Source organism: Brachyhypopomus gauderio, chromosome 10, assembly GCF_052324685.1.
Source record: "Brachyhypopomus gauderio isolate BG-103 chromosome 10, BGAUD_0.2, whole genome shotgun sequence".
Taxonomy (NCBI): domain Eukaryota; kingdom Metazoa; phylum Chordata; class Actinopteri; order Gymnotiformes; family Hypopomidae; genus Brachyhypopomus; species Brachyhypopomus gauderio.
In genome coordinates, this window is record NC_135220.1 from 17,649,899 (window position 1) to 17,670,706 (window position 20,808).

The 20,808-nt window shown below is 47.6% G+C and overlaps 1 protein-coding gene across 1 annotated transcript in view; it reads right to left on the reverse strand.

The window, feature by feature from the left end:
* Nucleotides 1–503: 503 nt before the first annotated feature.
* fat3b (FAT atypical cadherin 3b) overlaps nucleotides 504–20,808 on the reverse strand; it is a 46,270-nt gene continuing 25,965 nt past the window's right edge. Inside the window, exons 14-30 of the mRNA XM_077020826.1 lie at nucleotides 20,437–20,670; nucleotides 18,574–18,966; nucleotides 17,532–17,746; nucleotides 17,183–17,320; nucleotides 16,732–16,875; nucleotides 16,338–16,535; nucleotides 15,635–15,912; nucleotides 14,934–15,448; nucleotides 14,616–14,747; nucleotides 14,222–14,379; nucleotides 12,240–12,726; nucleotides 11,981–12,134; nucleotides 10,289–11,049; nucleotides 8,971–9,063; nucleotides 4,830–4,889; nucleotides 4,246–4,260; nucleotides 504–3,540 (exon numbers count right to left, since the gene is read on the reverse strand). Of these exons, the coding sequence (XP_076876941.1) occupies nucleotides 2,975–3,540; nucleotides 4,246–4,260; nucleotides 4,830–4,889; nucleotides 8,971–9,063; nucleotides 10,289–11,049; nucleotides 11,981–12,134; nucleotides 12,240–12,726; nucleotides 14,222–14,379; nucleotides 14,616–14,747; nucleotides 14,934–15,448; nucleotides 15,635–15,912; nucleotides 16,338–16,535; nucleotides 16,732–16,875; nucleotides 17,183–17,320; nucleotides 17,532–17,746; nucleotides 18,574–18,966; nucleotides 20,437–20,670 (4,541 nt within the window). The 3' untranslated portion in view covers nucleotides 504–2,974. The remainder of the gene's footprint in view (nucleotides 3,541–4,245; nucleotides 4,261–4,829; nucleotides 4,890–8,970; nucleotides 9,064–10,288; nucleotides 11,050–11,980; nucleotides 12,135–12,239; nucleotides 12,727–14,221; nucleotides 14,380–14,615; nucleotides 14,748–14,933; nucleotides 15,449–15,634; nucleotides 15,913–16,337; nucleotides 16,536–16,731; nucleotides 16,876–17,182; nucleotides 17,321–17,531; nucleotides 17,747–18,573; nucleotides 18,967–20,436; nucleotides 20,671–20,808) is intronic.

The following is a 20,808-nucleotide window of genomic DNA, read 5'->3' on the forward strand; positions in this document are numbered from 1 at the left end:
GAGAGACAAGTTACTAGCATGAATCAGGTTCTTCAGTGGGGCTCAGGCCTCCCAGCTGTCCTGTGATGGCCTGCACACCTATCTGGTTTCATTTAGCTTCCTAGTGTAGGGAGTTTGCTGGGTTCAGGCTTGGTGTCTTACTGTAGTTCTTGCTTTGCAGGTAATGTGGGACGACCTCACAATTCCGCTCAGTGTGTGTGTGTGTGTGTGTGTGTGTGTGTGTGTGTGTGTGTGTGTGTGTGTGTGTGTGTTTGTGTTTAAAGGGTCTATCAGCTATTACTTACCATTGAAATGACATCATTAGTAATACAGCAATGATGTTTAGCAGAGTAAGCAGAGCTCTCAACCAGAGGGTCTTTTTTAGTATGTTAAACATGAAAATGACAAATCTTTTACAAAGTACAAAATAATACAAAAATGTTAATTTGACTGGCAAATTCAAATAATATGATTACTTCTAAAGAAATGCAGGAGACATCTAGTAGGAAGTAATTTTTTAGATGAAAATACATTTCAAAATATGTATATGTGGATATTTCAAAAGTGATGACAAACAAGACCTTTGTTGGGGTTATACAATTCTGTAGAGAATGTTATTTATTTACAAATTTATTTGTAAGTGTCTTGTGGAATGCATTTTGAAAGCAGGTAAAGTCAAATGAACATCAACATCAATATCAATATATATAAAATTAATGTTATATGTATGTAATAATAACAATATACTCTTGACTCTGCCTGTCATTATTGTATTCACCTGTGTCTGATTTAGCTTGCTTGGGTTTCTGGTTTTCAGTTCTTGTTTTGCTGGTCATTATGTTTCCACGGCCCTGTCATTTTTTGTCTTTTTCTGAGCCCTTGTCTTTGCTTTTTGTGTAGCCCTGTGTTTCCCAGCCTAGAGTGTTTTCATTAGCCTATCGTTTGTACTTTTCTTTGATTAAATATGCAGTATTTCTTGTATTTTGTGTTTATTTATCATGACTCTATGTGTTGGCTATACGACCTTGGACCGTGCTGATTTTGGATTTGCAGCTAATAAATCTCACTCTTCAGTGTTTGCGTCTCACTATCACTCCACAATTCTTTTGGCATTACACAGATGATAATACCACTTAACTACCATTTACCTGAGCTGCTCCAGTCCACAGTGAGGCATCTCTACACCATACAACACAACATCCAGGAAATACACCCAACAAATAAAATAAAAGGAATCACATTTCAGTCGTAGACATTACTGGGAAGGGAAACCGTGTGGGTTCTTCTGCCATACCTCTCAAATGGTGCATCTACTTGAAGATGTTATTAAACCTCAAATAAATCTCTCTGGCTCGTGATCACTTTGCATTACACAAAAAACATCCTAGATGTTTATTAATTTATTAATTAAATTAACAATGCCTTATTAATAATACATTAATAATGCATATCAATATCAACTATATTTTTATCAATATTCTAATACATTTTTCTTTTGCAGACATGAACCTTACTATAGACATAATAGATCACACCAAAAGTGATTACATTTATCATGAAATGATCTCGAGAAATTATACCACTTTTACAAAGAGTGAGACAAACTTTAAAATGTTCTTACCAAAAATGTTCATTTTCTTGTATTTCATAATAATAAAAAAGCTCTGACATAGGCCTTTACACCAAGATGTTACATAAACCAGTACCACATACCTGAGAGTCCATGACGGATAACACAATCTAAGATGGGGCACATTTGTCATCGTGATGACATTCCTATGATTTATAGTAAACAACCAATAAAGACAATAAATAAAAATGCTAAAACATGCCTCAAGAAAGGCTATTTACAGAAAAGCCATTTACAGAAGCAGTTACAGTTGTGCAGTGCCTGTAAACATTCCCATTACTGACACATTCTACAGGTTCAGTGATGACCACATGGTCAGGTATGTGACTTATAATGACATTGGAATGAAAGTACATCTTATTAACAACTCAAACAGGAGGGCAGTTCTTTCAACATTTCTAACAAATTACTTCTAACTAACTTATTTACAACAGTAAGTATGTTTTCCTAGCCAGTGAAAGATGTTTAAAACTTCACTTATTTACAGGTCATACTTACTGATAATGAACCATGTAAATTATTATACTGGTGACTTCCATTTTCTTTTTTGGCAAGCAGAGTGGCGTTTTGGCGTTGTGCTGAGAAGAAACCGCACGGTGCAACAAGGGCCACCGCGCAGCTCCACAGCACAGCGGGTGGAGCCCATGCTGCTGGCACCACCCGCTCACCACCGTGCCTGCCTCTGTCTGTCTGTCTCTCTGACTGCCTGTCTCTCTGACTGGCTGTCTCTCTGACACTCATGTTATTTTTCATTTCTTTCTTGGAACTTACAGATTACAGATTACTGAACTGGAGTTGTTTGATCTGCAAAATGAGTCGGTTAAGTATTGTGACTTAAGTTGCCTCTTCGAAGGGTACTTTAAGTGCATTTTGTAAGTACTGACATAACTTCAGTGTGGTATTTGACTGCTTTTCCCGCCTTTTTAGTCATTGCACACGCACCTACCCGGACTATAGTTTACGGCTCCTTGAACAGCTATATACAATCCACATACTGTCCACTGCGCACAGTGCATGGGCTACTAGTTTTCAAACAATTCCAGGGCAATTCCAGTGCACACTGACACCAAGTCACTGTCATAAAGTTACATAGACTAGAACTATTCAATCTCTTCACAGCTCTTGTTTACCATATTTAATTCAGCCAAAAAGCATATTAAATCAGTAATGCACAGTATAAAGACTCCTTCATTCAGACAGGTACATGTGCAGTTACTGTGCATTCTGGCTTTGTCTGCTTGTTTTGTTTTGTTTTTTTGTTTTTTTACAGAAAAATTCATGCACGGCAATGATGTCAAGGCAGAGATGTGCAGTGCAGTGAGAAGCTCACGCCCGTCCCCATACGCTGTCCTGGAGCCTCTGTGGCTAGTCCCGGTCATCCTGGGCCCTAGCGAGCCTCAGTGGGCTGAGACGCGTCCCGCCCGAGTGCCCCTCGCTGGGTCTGCCGGCCTCCCCCATGCGGATGAAGGGAGATATCGCCCAGCCATGTGACCTCTCTTCCTGGGCCAGGAGTGGAGGGTGGGAGGGAGCACAGCCATGGGTGGAGCGGCAGCAGGTGGGTGTGGTCCTGCCCTCGTGTCTGTGGCCCTCACGGGGCAGAAGCAACAGGGGCCGGCTGGTGTGAAGTTCCTCGTCCTCTCTGCACATCTCGTAAACAGGGGAGGAGCGCTCACCCTGGGATGAAGCTGAGGAGAAGTCTCTCTGGCCCTCATACCCAGGCAGCGGGTATCCCGCCTGCACCGGGCGTGCTCCGCGCCAGAGACGGGTACAGCGGCCCGGCCGGGCGGGGCTGAGGGTGAGAGGAGGTGCTGGCGCAGGTAGAGGTGGAGGTGGTGGAATCGGGGGGAGGTCTCTGGCCTGGCACAAGCCTGCTGGTTCCAGGCCAGGCGTGTGTGGGTCAGGGATCCATTGTGTAGTCTCCCAGTGGTACGCTGTGGGACAGAGGCAGGGAGTTCAGCTTCAAAGTCTTTCATTACCTCTGTGTTCATTTCAACTCATGACTCTCTCAGGCATGCATGGCAGAACAATATGTTGGCTCCAGCTGGCCTCGGAGTACCTTTTCTAGATATTATTTTTAGTATTATGAAATACTTTTTAGTAGTCTTTAGTTTAGGAGATGACATACTCAGAACTACTACACATATCTTCTACTAGAAATCTACTAGATACTACAGAACACAACCTGAATTATCTCAGGTTTTAGTGGAAACTAAAGAAAAAATAAAACAACTTAGGATAGGATGATCTTTGCTGCACATTCTATATATTTGGCATAAATAACCACGCCGTCCTCCGGTCTAGCAACACCCCTCCTCCTGTTCACAGGCTGAGGTCTGCATGTAAAAGTTTGTTTACTATATATTGGCATGAAAACCTCAGACTATTGCTTTGGCTCAGAATGTGGTGCAATGATTGTATTCTGAAACACGAGGCATCTGCAATCAATATGAACAAAGAGGTCTGGTGCACGCAGGAAGTGTTTCTAATGTCCCGACTGCTGATTGGACAGCCACAAGAGGAGACGTCTCTGTAGAATTGTGACACCATGCTTTCAACTTCAGGTAGATAGTTTAATGTAGTTTATGTATCAAGCGAGAGATTGCCGGGCTTGAGTTAACAAAAAAACATTTTCTTACAATTCACAAAATGTTCTTTGATGTATTCAACACATATTTGATTCTCACAGTGAAGATAGGGATTTGCTGTAAATAAACACACACACACACACACAACACACACACACACACGCACACACACACAGATTCCACTAAACACAATTTTTAAAAATTATTTATTTATTTATTTATTTTGAGAAAATCTGTTTGACCATAAAGCATAATGAGAAAAGGTCTGGAGTTAATGAGATTTATTTATTATATAAATATCTGAAGAACACTCTATATGTATATATTTACACACACACACACACACACAAACACACACACACACACACACACACACACACACACACACACACACACACACACACACACACACTCTACTTTTTCATTTCTAAGCAGCACCTTACCATTCAACCTTTCAAAACCAAAATTATGTGGTATTTAGTTCTGTCAAAAAGTAATGTTGTACGGTCAAAACATGTTGTATTGTCAAAAACACACTCCTTTAAATGAATAATATTTACATGTTTTCATACATAAGCACTATTTTGCTCTCATTTTAAAATGAGTTAAACATCTTTAAAGCAACATTAGCATACCTTCATTTTCAATGCTGTCTACTGCGTTGTTCACCAGTTGTATCACCGTCACAATGGACGCTAATGAGGAAGAGAAGCAAAGAGGGGAACAGACTCAGGCAACACAAGAGCTGGATTATTACACTCACCAGCAGGATTATTACACCTGTCTGTCACGCAGCCCGGTGGAAGTGCAGGGTAGAGCCGCCGAGAGATCACACGTTCACTACACCATTATCTTGGCCAAAAGAATTCACCATAATATATAAATGCTACAGTGAGCAGAAGAACACTGTGTTTGCTACGTGCACAACCAGCAGGCTGTGCCAAATGTGCTATAGTGCACAGTAGTAATAATGACACACAGTGATATAATAATTCATGGGTAATATACGTGGTCAAAAGAAGCAGCCACTAATCCCGACCCTTTAGCTCAACCCCGCAGCTAACCCTCCCAGGGCTGCTAAGCCATATGTCTAAGAACTAGGACACACTAAGTGCCTTTATCTGTCACACATACACACACATGCAGTACAATGAAATGCCCACTTCCATTGCCTGCATTTCAGGCACATTCAGGCACCCACATCCAGTACACTAACCCCAGATAGAGTACACTAAACCCACACCCAGTACACTAACCCCACATAGAGTACACTAACCCCACACCCAGTACACTAACCCCAGATAGAGTACACTAAACCCATAGTCACTGCTCTTGCAAAGAAAATCTACCTGAAGCACTGGAACACCTGGAATTCCATAAATATTACATGCTGTAAAAAAAACCTATACTTACTGATAATGTTCAACAAAGCAGAGGGTGGGGTGTGTGTGTGAGGAAGACAGAGGGTGGGGTGTGTGTGAGGAAGACAGAGGGTGGGGTGTGTGAGGAAGACAGGGTGGGGTGTGTGTGTGAGGAAGACAGAGGGTGGGGTGTGTGTGAGGAAGACAGAGGGTGGGGTGTGTGTGTGAGGAAGACAGAGGGTGGGGTGTGTGTGAGGAAGACAGAGGGTGGGGTGTGTGTGAGGAAGACAGAGGGTGGGGTGTGTGTGAGGAAGACAGAGGGTGGGGTGTGTGTGTGAGGAAGACAGAGGGTGAGGTGTGTGTGAGGAAGACAGAGGGTGGGGTGTGTGTGAGGAAGACAGAGGGTGGGGTGTGTGTGAGGAAGACAGAGGGTGGGGTGTGTGTGAGGAAGACAGAGGGTGGGGTGTGTGTGTGAGGAAGACAGAGGGTGGGGTGTGTGTGTGAGGAAGACAGAGGGTGAGGTGTGTGTGAGGAAGACAGAGGGTGGGGTGTGTGTGAGGAAGACAGAGGGTGGGGTGTGTGAGGAAGACAGAGGGTGGGGTGTGTGTGAGGAAGACAGAGGGTGGGGTGTGTGTGTGAGGAAGACAGAGGGTGAGGTGTGTGTGAGGAAGACAGAGGGTGGGGTGTGTGTGAGGAAGACAGAGGGTGGGGTGTGTGTGTGAGGAAGACAGAGGGTGGGGTGTGTGTGAGGAAGACAGAGGGTGGGGTGTGTGTGAGGAAGACAGAGGGTGAGGTGTGTGTGAGGAAGACAGAGGGTGGGGTGTGTGTGAGGAAGACAGAGGGTGGGGTGTGTGTGAGGAAGACAGAGGGTGGGGTGTGTGTGAGGAAGACAGAGGGTGGGGTGTGTGTGTGAGGAAGACAGAGGGTGGGGTGTGTGTGTGAGGAAGACAGAGGGTGGGGTGTGTGTGAGGAAGACAGAGGGTGGGGTGTGTGTGAGGAAGACAGAGGGTGGGGTGTGTGTGTGAGGAACACAGAGGGTGGGGTGTGTGTGAGGAAGACAGAGGGTGGGGTGTGTGTGTGAGGAAGACAGAGGGTGGGGTGTGTGTGAGGAAGACAGAGGGTGGGGTGTGTGTGAGGAAGACAGAGGGTGGGGTGTGTGTGTGAGGAAGACAGAGGGTGAGGTGTGTGTGTGAGGAACACAGAGGGTGGGGTGTGTGAGGAACACAGAGGGTGGGGTGTGTGTGAGGAACACAGAGGGTGAGGTGTGTGTGAGGAAGACAGAGGGTGGGGTGTGTGTGAGGAAGACAGAGGGTGGGGTGTGTGTGAGGAAGACAGAGGGTGGGGTGTGTGTGAGGAAGACAGAGGGTGGGGTGTGTGTGTGAGGAAGACAGAGGGTGAGGTGTGTGTGAGGAAGACAGAGGGTGGGGTGTGTGTGAGGAAGACAGAGGGTGGGGTGTGTGTGAGGAACACAGAGGGTGAGGTGTGTGTGAGGAAGACAGAGGGTGGGGTGTGTGTGAGGAAGACAGAGGGTGGGGTGTGTGTGAGGAAGACAGAGGGTGGGGTGTGTGTGAGGAAGACAGAGGGTGAGGTGTGTGTGTGAGGAAGACAGAGGGTGAGGTGTGTGTGAGGAAGACAGAGGGTGGGGTGTGTGTGAGGAAGACAGAGGGTGGGGTGTGTGTGAGGAAGACAGAGGGTGGGGTGTGTGTGAGGAAGACAGAGGGTGGGGTGTGTGTGTGAGGAAGACAGAGGGTGGGGTGTGTGTGAGGAAGACAGAGGGTGGGGTGTGTGTGAGGAAGACAGAGGGTGGGGTGTGTGTGTGAGGAAGACAGAGGGTGGGGTGTGTGTGAGGAAGACAGAGGGTGGGGTGTGTGTGTGAGGAAGACAGAGGGTGGGGTGTGTGTGAGGAAGACAGAGGGTGGGGTGTGTGTGAGGAAGACAGAGGGTGGGGTGTGTGTGAGGAAGACAGAGGGTGAGGTGTGTGTGAGGAAGACAGAGGGTGGGGTGTGTGTGAGGAACACAGAGGGTGGGGTGTGTGTGAGGAAGACAGAGGGTGGGGTGTGTGTGTGAGGAAGACAGAGGGTGAGGTGTGTGTGAGGAAGACAGAGGGTGGGGTGTGTGTGAGGAAGACAGAGGGTGGGGTGTGTGTGAGGAAGACAGAGGGTGGGGTGTGTGTGTGAGGAAGACAGAGGGTGGGGTGTGTGTGAGGAAGACAGAGGGTGGGGTGTGTGTGAGGAAGACAGAGGGTGGGGTGTGTGTGTGAGGAAGACAGAGGGTGAGGTGTGTGTGAGGAAGACAGAGGGTGGGGTGTGTGTGTGTGAGGAAGACAGAGGGTGGGGTGTGTGTGAGGAAGACAGAGGGTGAGGTGTGTGTGAGGAAGACAGAGGGTGGGGTGTGTGTGTGAGGAAGACAGAGGGTGGGGTGTGTGTGAGGAAGACAGAGGGTGGGGTGTGTGTGAGGAAGACAGAGGGTGGGGTGTGTGTGAGGAAGACAGAGGGTGAGGTGTGTGTGAGGAAGACAGAGGGTGGGGTGTGTGTGTGAGGAAGACAGAGGGTGGGGTGTGTGTGAGGAAGACAGAGGGTGAGGTGTGTGTGAGGAAGACAGAGGGTGGGGTGTGTGTGTGAGGAAGACAGAGGGTGGGGTGTGTGTGTGAGGAAGACAGAGGGTGGGGTGTGTGAGGAAGACAGAGGGTGGGGTGTGTGTGAGGAAGACAGAGGGTGGGGTGTGTGTGAGGAAGACAGAGGGTGGGGTGTGTGTGAGGAAGACAGAGGGTGGGGTGTGTGTGTGAGGAAGACAGAGGGTGAGGTGTGTGTGAGGAAGACAGAGGGTGGGGTGTGTGTGAGGAAGACAGAGGGTGGGGTGTGTGTGAGGAAGACAGAGGGTGAGGTGTGTGTGAGGAAGACAGAGGGTGGGGTGTGTGTGTGAGGAAGTCAGAGGGTGGGGTGTGTGTGAGGAAGACAGAGGGTGGGGTGTGTGTGAGGAAGACAGAGGGTGGGGTGTGTGTGAGGAAGACAGAGGGTGGGGTGTGTGTGAGGAAGACAGAGGGTGGGGTGTGTGTGAGGAAGACAGAGGGTGAGGTGTGTGTGAGGAAGACAGAGGGTGGGGTGTGTGTGAGGAAGACAGAGGGTGAGGTGTGTGTGAGGAAGACAGAGGGTGGGGTGTGTGTGTGAGGAAGACAGAGGGTGGGGTGTGTGTGAGGAAGACAGAGGGTGAGGTGTGTGTGAGGAAGACAGAGGGTGGGGTGTGTGTGAAGAAAGCAGAGGGTGGGGTGTGTGTGAAGAAAGCAGAGGGTGGGGTGTGTGTGAGGAAGACAGAGGGTGGGGTGTGTGTGAGGAAGACAGAGGGTGAGGTGTGTGAGGAAGACAGAGGGTGGGGTGTGTGTGAAGAAAGCAGAGGGTGGGGTGTGTTTAGGCCTCACCACTGTCATCACAGGAGTCTGATCTGACTGAATGACCCTCACTGGCGCTGCTGTCTGAAAAACAGGTGCTCTGATCCACAGGAGTGCCAGGCTCTACACAACAGTAAAACAACAGTTTTACACACATATACTCTCTCACACACACACACACACACACACACACTCTCACACACATACTCAAACAAAACTCAAACTTAATACATACACAAAGACACCTGAGGAGCCTTGCAGGAGATTGCATTAACATCTATCTAATGAACAATATAATGTGTGTTAGGCTCACACCTGGATAACACTGTCACCTTGAACCCAGCATTCAGAACAGGTTTAATTTACTAATGTCATTAACTTGCACAAAGCTAGAAACCTAACCTGAAACTGGCAGTTAATCATCCTCATCCTCATCATCCCATCATTAACGTTAATCCTTCATTAACTATTCTAACATGTGCTTTAGCACATCCGCCCCAAGCTGTAATCCGTGCACAGGCTCTTGTTGTCATAACCTAGTCCTACCAGACCAAGCTCATCTTAAACAACGCCTGTGTCCAGCTGGGCCAGGGGGCGGGGCCTGGGGGGAGCAGGAGGTGTGGCCTCCCTGGCCGAAGCTCGTTAATATTTCACATGGAGGGGAAAGGCCCCTGTCCTGCAGCCTCACCGGCCACCGTGGCAGATGGCGCTCAGCCGTTGGAAACACTCTTCAAGGCTACGGTCAATTCAGAAGAGGACAGCAACGTTTCCGAGCAGGACAGCAGTGCATTGGCCGTGAAAAGGCAGGGCAAAGCAAGACCGTGCAAGATAAAACTATAAAACAGAAGCCCTCATTGGTCATTTGGAAATGTTTGCATGCTCTTGATGTTCAATACGATTTGTTTGTGTTTCTGATTCATTAGTGGTTGAGCATCTGGTTGTATGGATGGGCTTGCAGGTGTGGAGTTAGAAGCTTTCTTCTGTTATTACCTAGAAGAAGCTATCGAGTCGCTTTTTGTTGTCTCCATCATCATTTTGATGTATTGGTAATGTGCATTTTAGCAGTTATGAAAGGAGAACGGCATACATAATATCATGCATATAAACTGGCCATGGAGAAGTCCTTTGTGAGCTGCACTCACTGTGTTTTAACACAATCTGAGATGGGTTGGGGGTGTTTGTTTGTGTGTGTGTGTGTGTGTGTGTGTGTGTGTGTGTGTGTGTGTGTGTGTGTGTGTGTGTGTGTGTGTGTGTGTGTGTGTGTGTATGTGTGTGTGTGTGAGTGAGTTTGTGTGTGTGCGTGTATGTGTGTCTTTCCATTCCTCTCCGGCTGCCTGATAGCCCCTACCTTCCAGCTCTTCGCTCTCATTTTCATCATCTTCATCATCCTCCTCATCCTCCTCGTCCACCTCCCAGGGAGGTTTTCGAACAGGGCTGTGATCAGGGCAGGTAGTCAACGTTGAGGGCAGGTTGGGGGCCACGCTACACACAGCCACGCCCCTCCGGGTGGGACCCAGGATGTGCGGTGAGTCAACGTGGAAAGTGCTCATCAGAGGCGGGTCAGGCAGGCTGGCCAGAACCCCCCCCCTCGCCTCTGTTCCGCTGCTGCCCCCAGGGCTTCCCAGGTAGTGGGGGAAGGTGTAGGCAGTGGGCCGCACCACAATCTGTGGCGCTGGTCGCACACCCTCGCTAGCATAGAACGTCCCGCGCTGCTCACCGCCGTACCGTGCCGCTCCGAACTCCACACCGTCGGGACCTGCACAGACCCTGCGCAGCGGGAAGGCCGTCTCCGTGGTTACGGCCGACCCCTGGGCCCGGGTCCAGTCCTTGTGCAGGAGTTTCTTGCGGAAGGCCGTGAGCAGTGTGAGCAGCACGAGCACAGCCAGCAGCAGCACGCCGATACCGATCACCTCGCCCGGGCCCACGTAGGACAGAGAGTCAGCCTGCGCCTCCACGCCGTCCGACCCGTCCACCACAGCCAGCACCCGCTCACACAATGGACCCTCGAAGCCGGAGGTGCAGTTGCAGTAGAAGGTGCCGAATGTGTTCACGCACTCTCCACCGTTCTCACACTTTTCCTGCTCACACTCATTCACATCCTCACTGCATCTGCAAAGGGGGGGTGGGGGTATGTGAAGGTTGGAGGGGTTGGTGGGGCAGTTGGGGAGGTTGGTGGGGCAGTTGGGGAGGTTGGGGAATGGAGGGGTTGGTGGGGCAGTTGGGGAGGTTGGGGAATGGAGGGGTTGGTGGGGCAGTTGGGGAGGTTGGGGAATGGAGGGGTTGGTGGGGCAGTTGGGGAGGTTGGGGAATGGAGGGGTTGGTGGGGCAGTTGGGGAGGTTGGTGGGGCAGTTGGGGAGGTTGGGGAATGGAGGGGTTGGTGGGGCAGTTGGGGAGGTTGGTGGGGCAGTTGGGGAGGTTGGGGAATGGAGGGGTTGGTGGGGCAGTTGGGGAGGTTGGGGAATGGAGGGGTTGGTGGGGCAGTTGGGGAGGTTGGGGAATGGAGGGGGTTGGTGGAGTGGATGGATTATCAGGTGAGTTGAGGTTGTTCTTGATCCTTTTCTTTCATTAATGGCTACAAAGAGAGAGGCTAAATTGTATTTCTGCAAAAAAATTGTATTCATTTACGCTATAAAAATATTTTAATGCGACATATTGAAAGCTCCAGTACAACCTCGTTTATGTGTTCTTTTAGCTTGCTTTATTTATTCAGCAAAATGTCTCTCCTCCATAAGTTTGCAGGGATGTGCTGAACCCACTGCTATAGTGCCCTCTGATGGACAAAACCTGCTTTACATGCCCTAGAGTCTGTTGCTCATTATTATGGATCCAATCACTGAGCCCTAATTATTGCAATATCTTTCAGTAATTATTTCCAGCTATAATGACATTATAAGGGATTTAATTAAGAAAAAGACTCATTAAATAGACAATTAGTGTGTGTGTATGTGCATGTTTGTGTGTGTGTGTGTGTGTGTGTGTGTGTATGCATGTTTCTGTGATGGCTACAGGTGTCTGGTCAGAAGATGATAGCTGTCTCACGTGGATCCACTGAGTCCTCGGGGACAAACGCACAGAGTCGCACTGCCTGCGGCATTGCAGTCAGCACCTTTCGTGCAGGGTGTGGGGACGCAGGACGTGATGTCCACCTCACAGCGCATGCCCGTGTACTGTGGCGAGCACCCGCAGGCAAACGCTGCGAAGACACAAGCGTGACGAAGACACGGCGTTGGACGAGAGCTAGAGACAGACAGTGAGGAAGCAAAGCAAATATCAGCCTCACACACTACCGCACGCTTACCCCACATCTCACCTCCAGAAGGCAGGCTCACGCAGGCAGCCCCGTTACGACACGGCCGTGCCCAGCAGGGGTCAGGGTAGAGCACGCAGCCCAGCCCGACCTCGCGCAGGGTGGCCAGCTCGCCGTTAGCACTGCGCTTGTTCTGCAGGGGCAGAGCGTTGCTGTTCACCACCACGCCGTCCAGGCAGCCCTGGAAACCTTCCTGAGGACGCTGGGGTCCCCAGCCACCCCCCGCCGTGGGGCCGCGGGGCACGAGCGCCCCAAAGAACACCACGCAGTTGCCGGTCAGGGGCCAGAGGCGGGCGGGCGTCCAGGGAGCCTGTTGACGCTCAACGAAGCTGTCGTCCAGAGAGAGCAGCATGCGGTCGTGGGTCAGCTCCAGAGTCGCGGAGTGCCAGGAGCCGTCGTTGACGGGCCGGCCCGAGATGCACAGAATATCCAGGCTGTTGTTGCAGTCGGGCTGGAAGCAGAGGTGGCCCTCCTTGTTCTGAGCACAGAGAAGATCAGGACGCTCGGAGTAAGAGGAACATCCATAACTACAGACACTTTTGATTTGTATTAAAATTAAATAAATACACCATTTATGCTGAATATATTTAATCCAGTGGTTCCCAAAGTGGGGGCACGACCCCTAGGTGGGGCGCGGAGCTATTGCAGGGGGGGCACGGAGCTTGGAAGTAAAACATGTGCACATGTGTCAATATGGGGGGGTGAGTGTAGGGGGGGCGCAAAAATATTCTCATCTACTAAAGGGTGGCACGGCAGAAAAAGTTTGGGAACCACTGATTTAATCCATGTTTTGGCAGGAATTAAAGTGTATATACATCTCTGAAAAAAATTCCAAGACCATTCTTGGCAGTAATCTGTGACTGGAAATCAAGATTATTCATCCAAACATTTCTTTTTACCTTTACATGAGTCTTGTTTAAAATTGAACATGAGCTTTGCAATATTTGGTGCCAGAAAATATAAACAAGAAAGACTGATGCCCTATCACTCCTCAAGCATAACTGGAGGATTGTCTGATGTCTGTTGTATTGTTATGTAATAAGCTTTCCATTACGGAAACCAAAAGACCATCAGAATTAAAGTTAAAGTTAATTTGTCATTTCCAGTGTTTCTAATGCTATTTGATAAATGCTAATGCATTAATAATCTGCTTGCGTTATTAATAATCTGCTTGCATTGCCAGCAGCTGCTATTGCAGCAATAAAATTATGATGCCCCTAGTAAAATAGCTGATCTTCACTCTTGGAACTTTTGAACTCCAAGGAACGAATGTTATGATTTAAACATCAACTTTTTAAAACATTAACTGTTTCCTCCAGGTACAACTTCTGAAGCTTCAGAACCTCTGTCCAAAATGGCCAGTTTCAGTGGGAACCTTCTGTACTTCACTGCAATTTTAAATACCTCTACATCTTTTACCACGATACACTGCAGTTACTCACCTGGAATCAAGATCAAGAGAGAGAGAGAGAGATGGGAGAGAGAGAGAGAGATGGGGGAGATTGAGAGAGAGATAGAGAGAGAGAGAGAGAGAGAGAGAGAGAGAGAGAGAGGAGAGATGGTGTAGTGTGGAGAGAATCGTGCTTAGAGAGAAGAAGAGGCAGAGTAATTCAGTTCCATTTTGGCTGTGTGTGCATCCTTGTTCTTGATGAGTGTCTCGTCCTACATTTTACTCCACTTTATTGATTGTTCCAGGCTCTGGAATTGCATTTTCTCAAACAATTTACAAAATAAAACCAATAAGCATGTTTCAGGCAGAAAGGGAGGGGGTGTTTATGTATGTATTTGAGAGAATTCCTGTGCTTGTGTATGTGGGCATGGGTATGCGTACAGGTGTGTGTGTGTGTGCATGTGTGTCTGTGTGTGTGTGTGTGTCTGTGCATGTGTTTGTGTGTGTATGTGGGCATGGATATGCGTACAGGTGTGTGTGTGTGTGTGTGTGTGTGTGTGTGTGTGTGTGTGCGCACATTCACCTTTAGTACAGTACAGGGCTCGGTGCGGGTGTACATTATAATTCCTCTGCTCTGCAGAGTTCTTATCCGGAGGCCAATCTTCAGGTTGCCGTCCATGCTGCTCTGGGTCAACCTGTACTTAATATAGCTGTTCCCCGCAAAACTCAGAGATGTCTGACCTAGCAGAACACAACACAGCCACACACACCCACACACACACATCCTGAATTCTACACTTATGCACAGGAAGGAAGCTTCATGTCATGAATAATATCAAATCTGTGGCAGGTGTAGAGAAATTATAGAGGTATCATCATTCAGAAGAAGATTGATCAGCTGTAAGTAATTGTGTTTGCTTCTTCAATATTATCACTTGTGTTACAAGCGAGAATAAAGTCCTGGATTTCACTCTCACCTGCACATTGGTCAAGGGTGCCAGGCAGACACTGGCAGACAGAGGGCGCCATTGGGCTGCTGCGTACACACTGCATGTCAGAGGGACATGCCTGGCTTTCACACAGCTCCAAAGATAACGAACAAAGTCCACCTGTCAGAAAGAACAGGAGCTGGAAATATTTTCAGGGAAGAAAAAGATCAAAGGACAAAGATTTTTGCTGAAAACTATTGAAGTCCTTAGTGCGTAGGGGGTTTCGGCATGCAGCTAGCATGTGTATGTGGTGTATGAAGCATGTGAGGAGTGAGACGTGTGGTGTGAGGCGGACGAAGTCGCTACCCGGGCAGGTGCAGCTCTCCGTGTGGCTGAAGTGTGGCGAGGTGAAGCTCGCGCTGGGGGTGCTGTAGGTGAGCAGGGTGCTGGACTCCAGCTTCACGCTCCGTTCACACACACCTTCTCCACAGTCCAGCTCTCCTGAGCAGCTTTGATCCACCACATCCACCATCTGCAGCCCCAGAACCAGCTCAGCCGGGCTCACGTACCCTCCGTCCTGGGCCTCCGCCACCAGGAGCACCTCCAGCTCCGAAGAGCGTCCCACCTGTTGTACGCCCAGGACAAGCAGCTGGCCCACACTCTGGGCTTCTCCAGGTCCAGGATAAGCTCTGGCCAGCGTGGCCTGCAGTGTCTTCTGCAGGTCTTGGAGGTAAAGGGACACAAAGTCCTCAGCGGAGAGGTTGTGGAAGCGTAGCATGACGGCGTTCTGCACCTGCTCCTCAGTGGCCTGCTGCACCCGCACCGTCACACCAACCGTCTCTGAAAAGTGTCCATCACTGACTGTGACATTTATGACATACCTAGAAAACATGGTCATGAAGAAATAACAAGGACAAGTTAAATGAATGAAAAGTAAACCACAGAATGTCTGAATGAACCTAAAAATATAGATACAAAATATATATAAATAAATAATAAATATATAGAGGGAGATATAGTTGCACATTAAGGTGCAGAGGTTGGGCCCTAATTGTCCACATGGCTACCTGCCAGGTGCAAGACTGCTGAGGGCCGTGACCGAGCCATCCTGTCGGTTGATCGTAAACGAGCTCGACGTCTGCGGCCTCTGGATAAAGGACAGGACGTCATTTCCGTCACGGTCGGAGGCGTAGATCCTGCCGATGAGGCCGCCCGGAAAGGCATCAGGCGCCATTACCACGGCGATCTCCAAGGGCAAGACCAGCGGCCGGAAGAGGTTGTCTCCGATCACCCGCACGGACACAAAGGAGGAGGAAGACAGGCGCGGCTCGCCCGAGTCCCAGGCCTTCCTCGTGATGCAACCACGTGGGGAAACAGCCGGTGTGAGGGTTATGAATCTCAGAATCAGTAACAGCTGGAGGTATTCTTGCACTTGGTCAGTCTTGCATATAGTCACAGTCATTTTCCATTACTGCATGTCCCTGAAGGCTTTAAGAGACCCAAGGTGGGATTCACACCTTCATTCCTCCCTCTCATTACCACATCCCTTTCATATTAGTGTCCTTGTTGTTACCGACTATTTCCTAGTAGTTTCTTAATATTATGCCTCAAGATTAACCACTGAATAATAAATCAGGAGTAAAAAAGAATTCGCTGAAAATATTTTGGACAATTTCAAATAAAAATTGCATGTATAACTGAATTATTTAATGGCACAGGATGAAATTATTATCATTTCAATGTATCCCTCTGAGGATGCTGTGAACATACCTGTATCTCTAGCATGTACTCCCGCAGGTCATGTGACCTGAACACTTTGTTGGAGCGCAGCTCTCCGTTCTGGCCCAGGCTAAACGCATTGGCCTCATTCCCAGACACAATGCGGAACTCAAAAGGACCCGCGTTTCGTGGGGAGTCGTTATCGGAGACGGACAGCGTCAGCACAGTGGTCCCTGCAGGCTTGCTCAGCTGTAAAATTAACGTTCTTGTTAAAAAATTTATACCGATTCAAATTATTCATCACTGTCAGAACATAAACTTCCTGTGAAGATTCTAAAGTACAGATGTAGTCGATGTCATGATTGCCAAAAAGTCATGCCATGACAAAAAACTACAATAAATGACAGCCCTAACCCACTGCAATTAGGCTACGTCCTTAGCATACCTGAATGACTGCTGAGGTGTTCACAGGTGAGAAGACCGGTGTGTTGTCATTGACATCGGCAATCTCTATGTTTACGATTACTGCTGTGGACAGGGCAGGAGACCCACTGTCAAAAGCCTGGACTGTCAGGATGTAGCTGGAGACCTTAGGGGAGGAAGACAGGGAAGACGGATGAAGAGCGCATGCTGAGGAAGGAGAGGGACGATCAAAGCGGCTGAACCGTGTGTGTCTAGCTTTTCAATGTTTCCACAGGCAAGTGTTCCATATATCAATTCCAGTTCACCTACAGAATCACAAGCTTATTAACCGAAGGCTTTGTGGTTGGTTTGAAAATAATTGAGAATATATAATAAATGTCTTGGGGCAAGGACACAATTAAGACCCTAAGCGGCAAGTAATTTAATGTCAAGTGTGGTTAGTCAAAATCATCAGGCTTGTTTAACACTCTAACCGTCTCTCTGTCGAGTGCTTTGTTGACCTTCAGGACGCCAGTGACGGGGTCGAGCCAGAACTCATTCCTCCTGTCCCCCCTCAGGATGGAGTAACTGATACGCCCGTTTGCTTGGCTATCCACGTCTTCTGCTAATAGCTTCACATCACACGCCCACAGTCAATCCACATAAACACAATCAGTTGGCATGATTACGGCAAATGCGCATAATGCACATAATTTTAAATTAGCAGAATGTTCATTAAAGATGCACGGGAGTGATGAATATCATTAGGATGTGGGTATAAAAATGTGATATGTAGCGCCAGTTAAGCACTAGAGGAGCGGTGTAAACACACGAGAGCACTACCCTGGTCACTGTTTGTCCAACGGCAGCATCTTCACTGATCAAAACGTTGTAAACATCCTCGCCGAAGGACGGCGCGTTATCATTCACGTCCATCACGTTGATGCCTACGATGGTGGATGTTTTCAGAGGAGGAGTTCCACCATCCACAGCCTCGACTTTGATGAAGAAGTCTTTGCAAACCTCATAGTCCAGCTCACCAGCTACGTAGATGGTGCCTGGGGTAATGAGAACAACACCAGACCAGCCTCCTCCTGTGCCCTAATCAGTCACCTAATCACTGCAAACATTAATATGTATATTTGGATCTATGTGTAAAAATGTACTTCAGCTATTCATTTGCTATGTCCCTTTAAAAGCATCGATTTTCTGTATCTCTTGCACTAATTCGATATGTGCCAGCTTCGGTTTAGGAGGAACACCAGCACTGAACAATTTTGTCTTCCCTGTTCTAACACACCTGAGCTATCTTTAGCTTAACATCAAATCCATGAGTCAAAACTGTAGTGCTTGAACAGAGAAAACTTAAAAGCAGGGTCTCCAGTACTGCTAACGTCACTCCAACAGTACAGAAACACTTGCTACAGCAGCACACACACTAAAATAAGAAACATTAACTATATGTACTATTATAGTTGCTGCTTCAGGTTATGGTCCATGCATAATTCATTTCTTAAACCACCGCACTCAAGTGCTCTGTCCTCGGCTAAACTGCAGTCCCCAGAATTATTCTCCACTGTTAACATTCTTCTGATGCTTGTGTCCCTTCGTTCATGCAGAAGACAAAAATAAGTTAAGCGGGGCAGGTCAAAATCAGTACGACCATGGACGCCATCGAAGGTGTGGCGGAGAGCAGCGCCTAGCAGGAAATTACATCCGCGTGCATATTGCACTCGCTCTATGGTGACTTTGAAGTGTCCTAGAGAAAATGACTTTGGGAAAGACACTTTGTGCCTGATTGACTGATGTGGTTTAGGGACCATTTGAGTAAATGAGATCATCCCTCCAATTTAAAGTTCCCAAACAGCACCACAACTTATCTCACCTGTATCTTCTTCAATGGAAAACTGGCCCAATTCATTCCCTGTACTGATAGTGTAGTGGATCTCAGCATTGAGCCCGATGTCTTCACTGGTTGCAAAGACCCTCAGCACCTCTGATCCCACAGCAACATCTTCAGGCACTGTGACAGAGTAGTCCTGCTTCTGGAAGACTGGTGGGTTATCGTTTACGTCCAGAACCAGGACTGTGAGGTCCACCTGGGTAGAGAGGGAGCCGGCTTCCCCAACTTGGTCTGAAGCCTGAACCCTCACCCGGTATGAGTCCTGGAGCTCACGATCCAGAGGCTTCTCCAGAATCACCACCCCAGAAAACGGGTCAACAGAGAATACTCCATCAGCAGAGTCCACCAGCGAGTACATAAGTCTTCTGTTCATGCCTGGCCCAAGCACACAAGAAAGAAGTTCATATAGAAATCATTGCAATGACACAGCTACCCCATTACAGGGGTTGCTAACACACTTAATTCTGGAAAGTTGAATAGGGTGCCACTTTCAACCCAGCAGTGACACTGAGACATACAAACTCTGTGTATATATGTACATCTGAAGAGGACTGCAGGTGAGTATTATAATTATAATATTATTATTATATTATTATAATAAGTATAATTTCATGAATAAAAAAAAGTTTGTTGAAAATCTTATGACTATCAAAATTAAGGATTGGTTGTTTCCAACTGATCTACACTCTTGGAAGATTAGAACACCATGGAATTAATGTTTTTTAAATACAAACTGGCTCCAATTCCTATTTTTATACATATTTATAGGAACTGGTTCCTACTCCTTTCTCTCTCTCTCTCTCTCTCTCTCTCTCTCTCTCTCTCTCTCTCTCTCTCTCTCTCTCTCTCTCTCTCTCTCTCTCTCTCTCTCTCTATACACTCAGCAGCCATTTTATTAGGTACACCTGTCCAACTGTTCATTAACGCAAATGTCGAATCAGCCAATCACAAGGCAGCAACTCATTGCATGTAGGAATGTAGACATGGCTAAGACGATCTGCTGCATTTCAAACCGAGCATTAGAATGGGGAAGAAAAGTGATTTAAGTGACTTTGAACGTAGCAAAGTCGGTTGGTGCTGGTCTGAGTATTTTAGAAACTGCTGATCTACTGGGATTTTCATGCACAACCATGTCAAGGGTTTACAGAGAATGGTCCGAAAAAGAAAATATCCAGTGAGCGGCAGTTCTGTGGCCGCAAATGCCTTGTTGATGCCAGAGGTCAGAGGAGAATGGCCAGACTGGTTCGAGCAGATAAAACGGCAAAAGTAACTCAAATAACCAGTCGGTACAACCGAGGCATGCAGAAGAGCATCTCTAAATGCACAACTTGTCGAACCTTGAGGCGGACCACGAGTGCCACTCCTGTCAGCTAAGAACAGGAAACTGAGGCTACAATTCGAACAGGCTCACCAAAATTGGAAAATAAAAGATTTAAAATACGTTGCGTGGTCTGATGAGTCTCGATATCTGGTGCAACATTCCTGATTGTAGGGTCAGAATTTGTAGGGTGATGGTAGGGTCAGATATTTTCCTGTCACACTTTGGGCACATTACCAAATGAGCATTATGTCAACGCCACAGCCTATCTGAGTATTGTTGTTGACCATGTCAATCCCTTTATGACCACAGTGTATCCAGGATTATCAGCAGGATAATAAGCCATGTTATAAAGCGCAAATCATCTCACACTGGTTCCTTCCTATATATACACACACACACACACACACACACACACACACACACACACACACACACACACACACACACACACACACTTACACTTACACTGTATAGTATGTGTATGCATGTATGTATGTAAAGAGCACTAATACACCAATACACACCCTGGTCAGGGTCGCTGGCCTGCAGACGTGTTACTGGGGTTTTACATGCAGCACTCTCAAACACAGTGGCTAGAAACTCAGTGAAAAAAAAAGATGGAGCATTATCATTCACATCCAGAACAGTGAGGGAAATCTCAGAGCGACAGAGCAGACCGCCGCCGTCTGTAGCCTGGGCTATTAGTTTATAGCCTGCAGTCTTCTCTCTGTCTATCAGAGCAGCTGTCTTCAGCTCCCCTAAAACATTTAGAAAAAAGAAAAACAACACAAATTTTCTTGCAGGACCTCACACTACTTATCTTTTCAGTAGATGTATCATTGCTTTGTGACAAATACTCCTAACTCAAAGATCAGTATGAATTTTTTAAACATTAA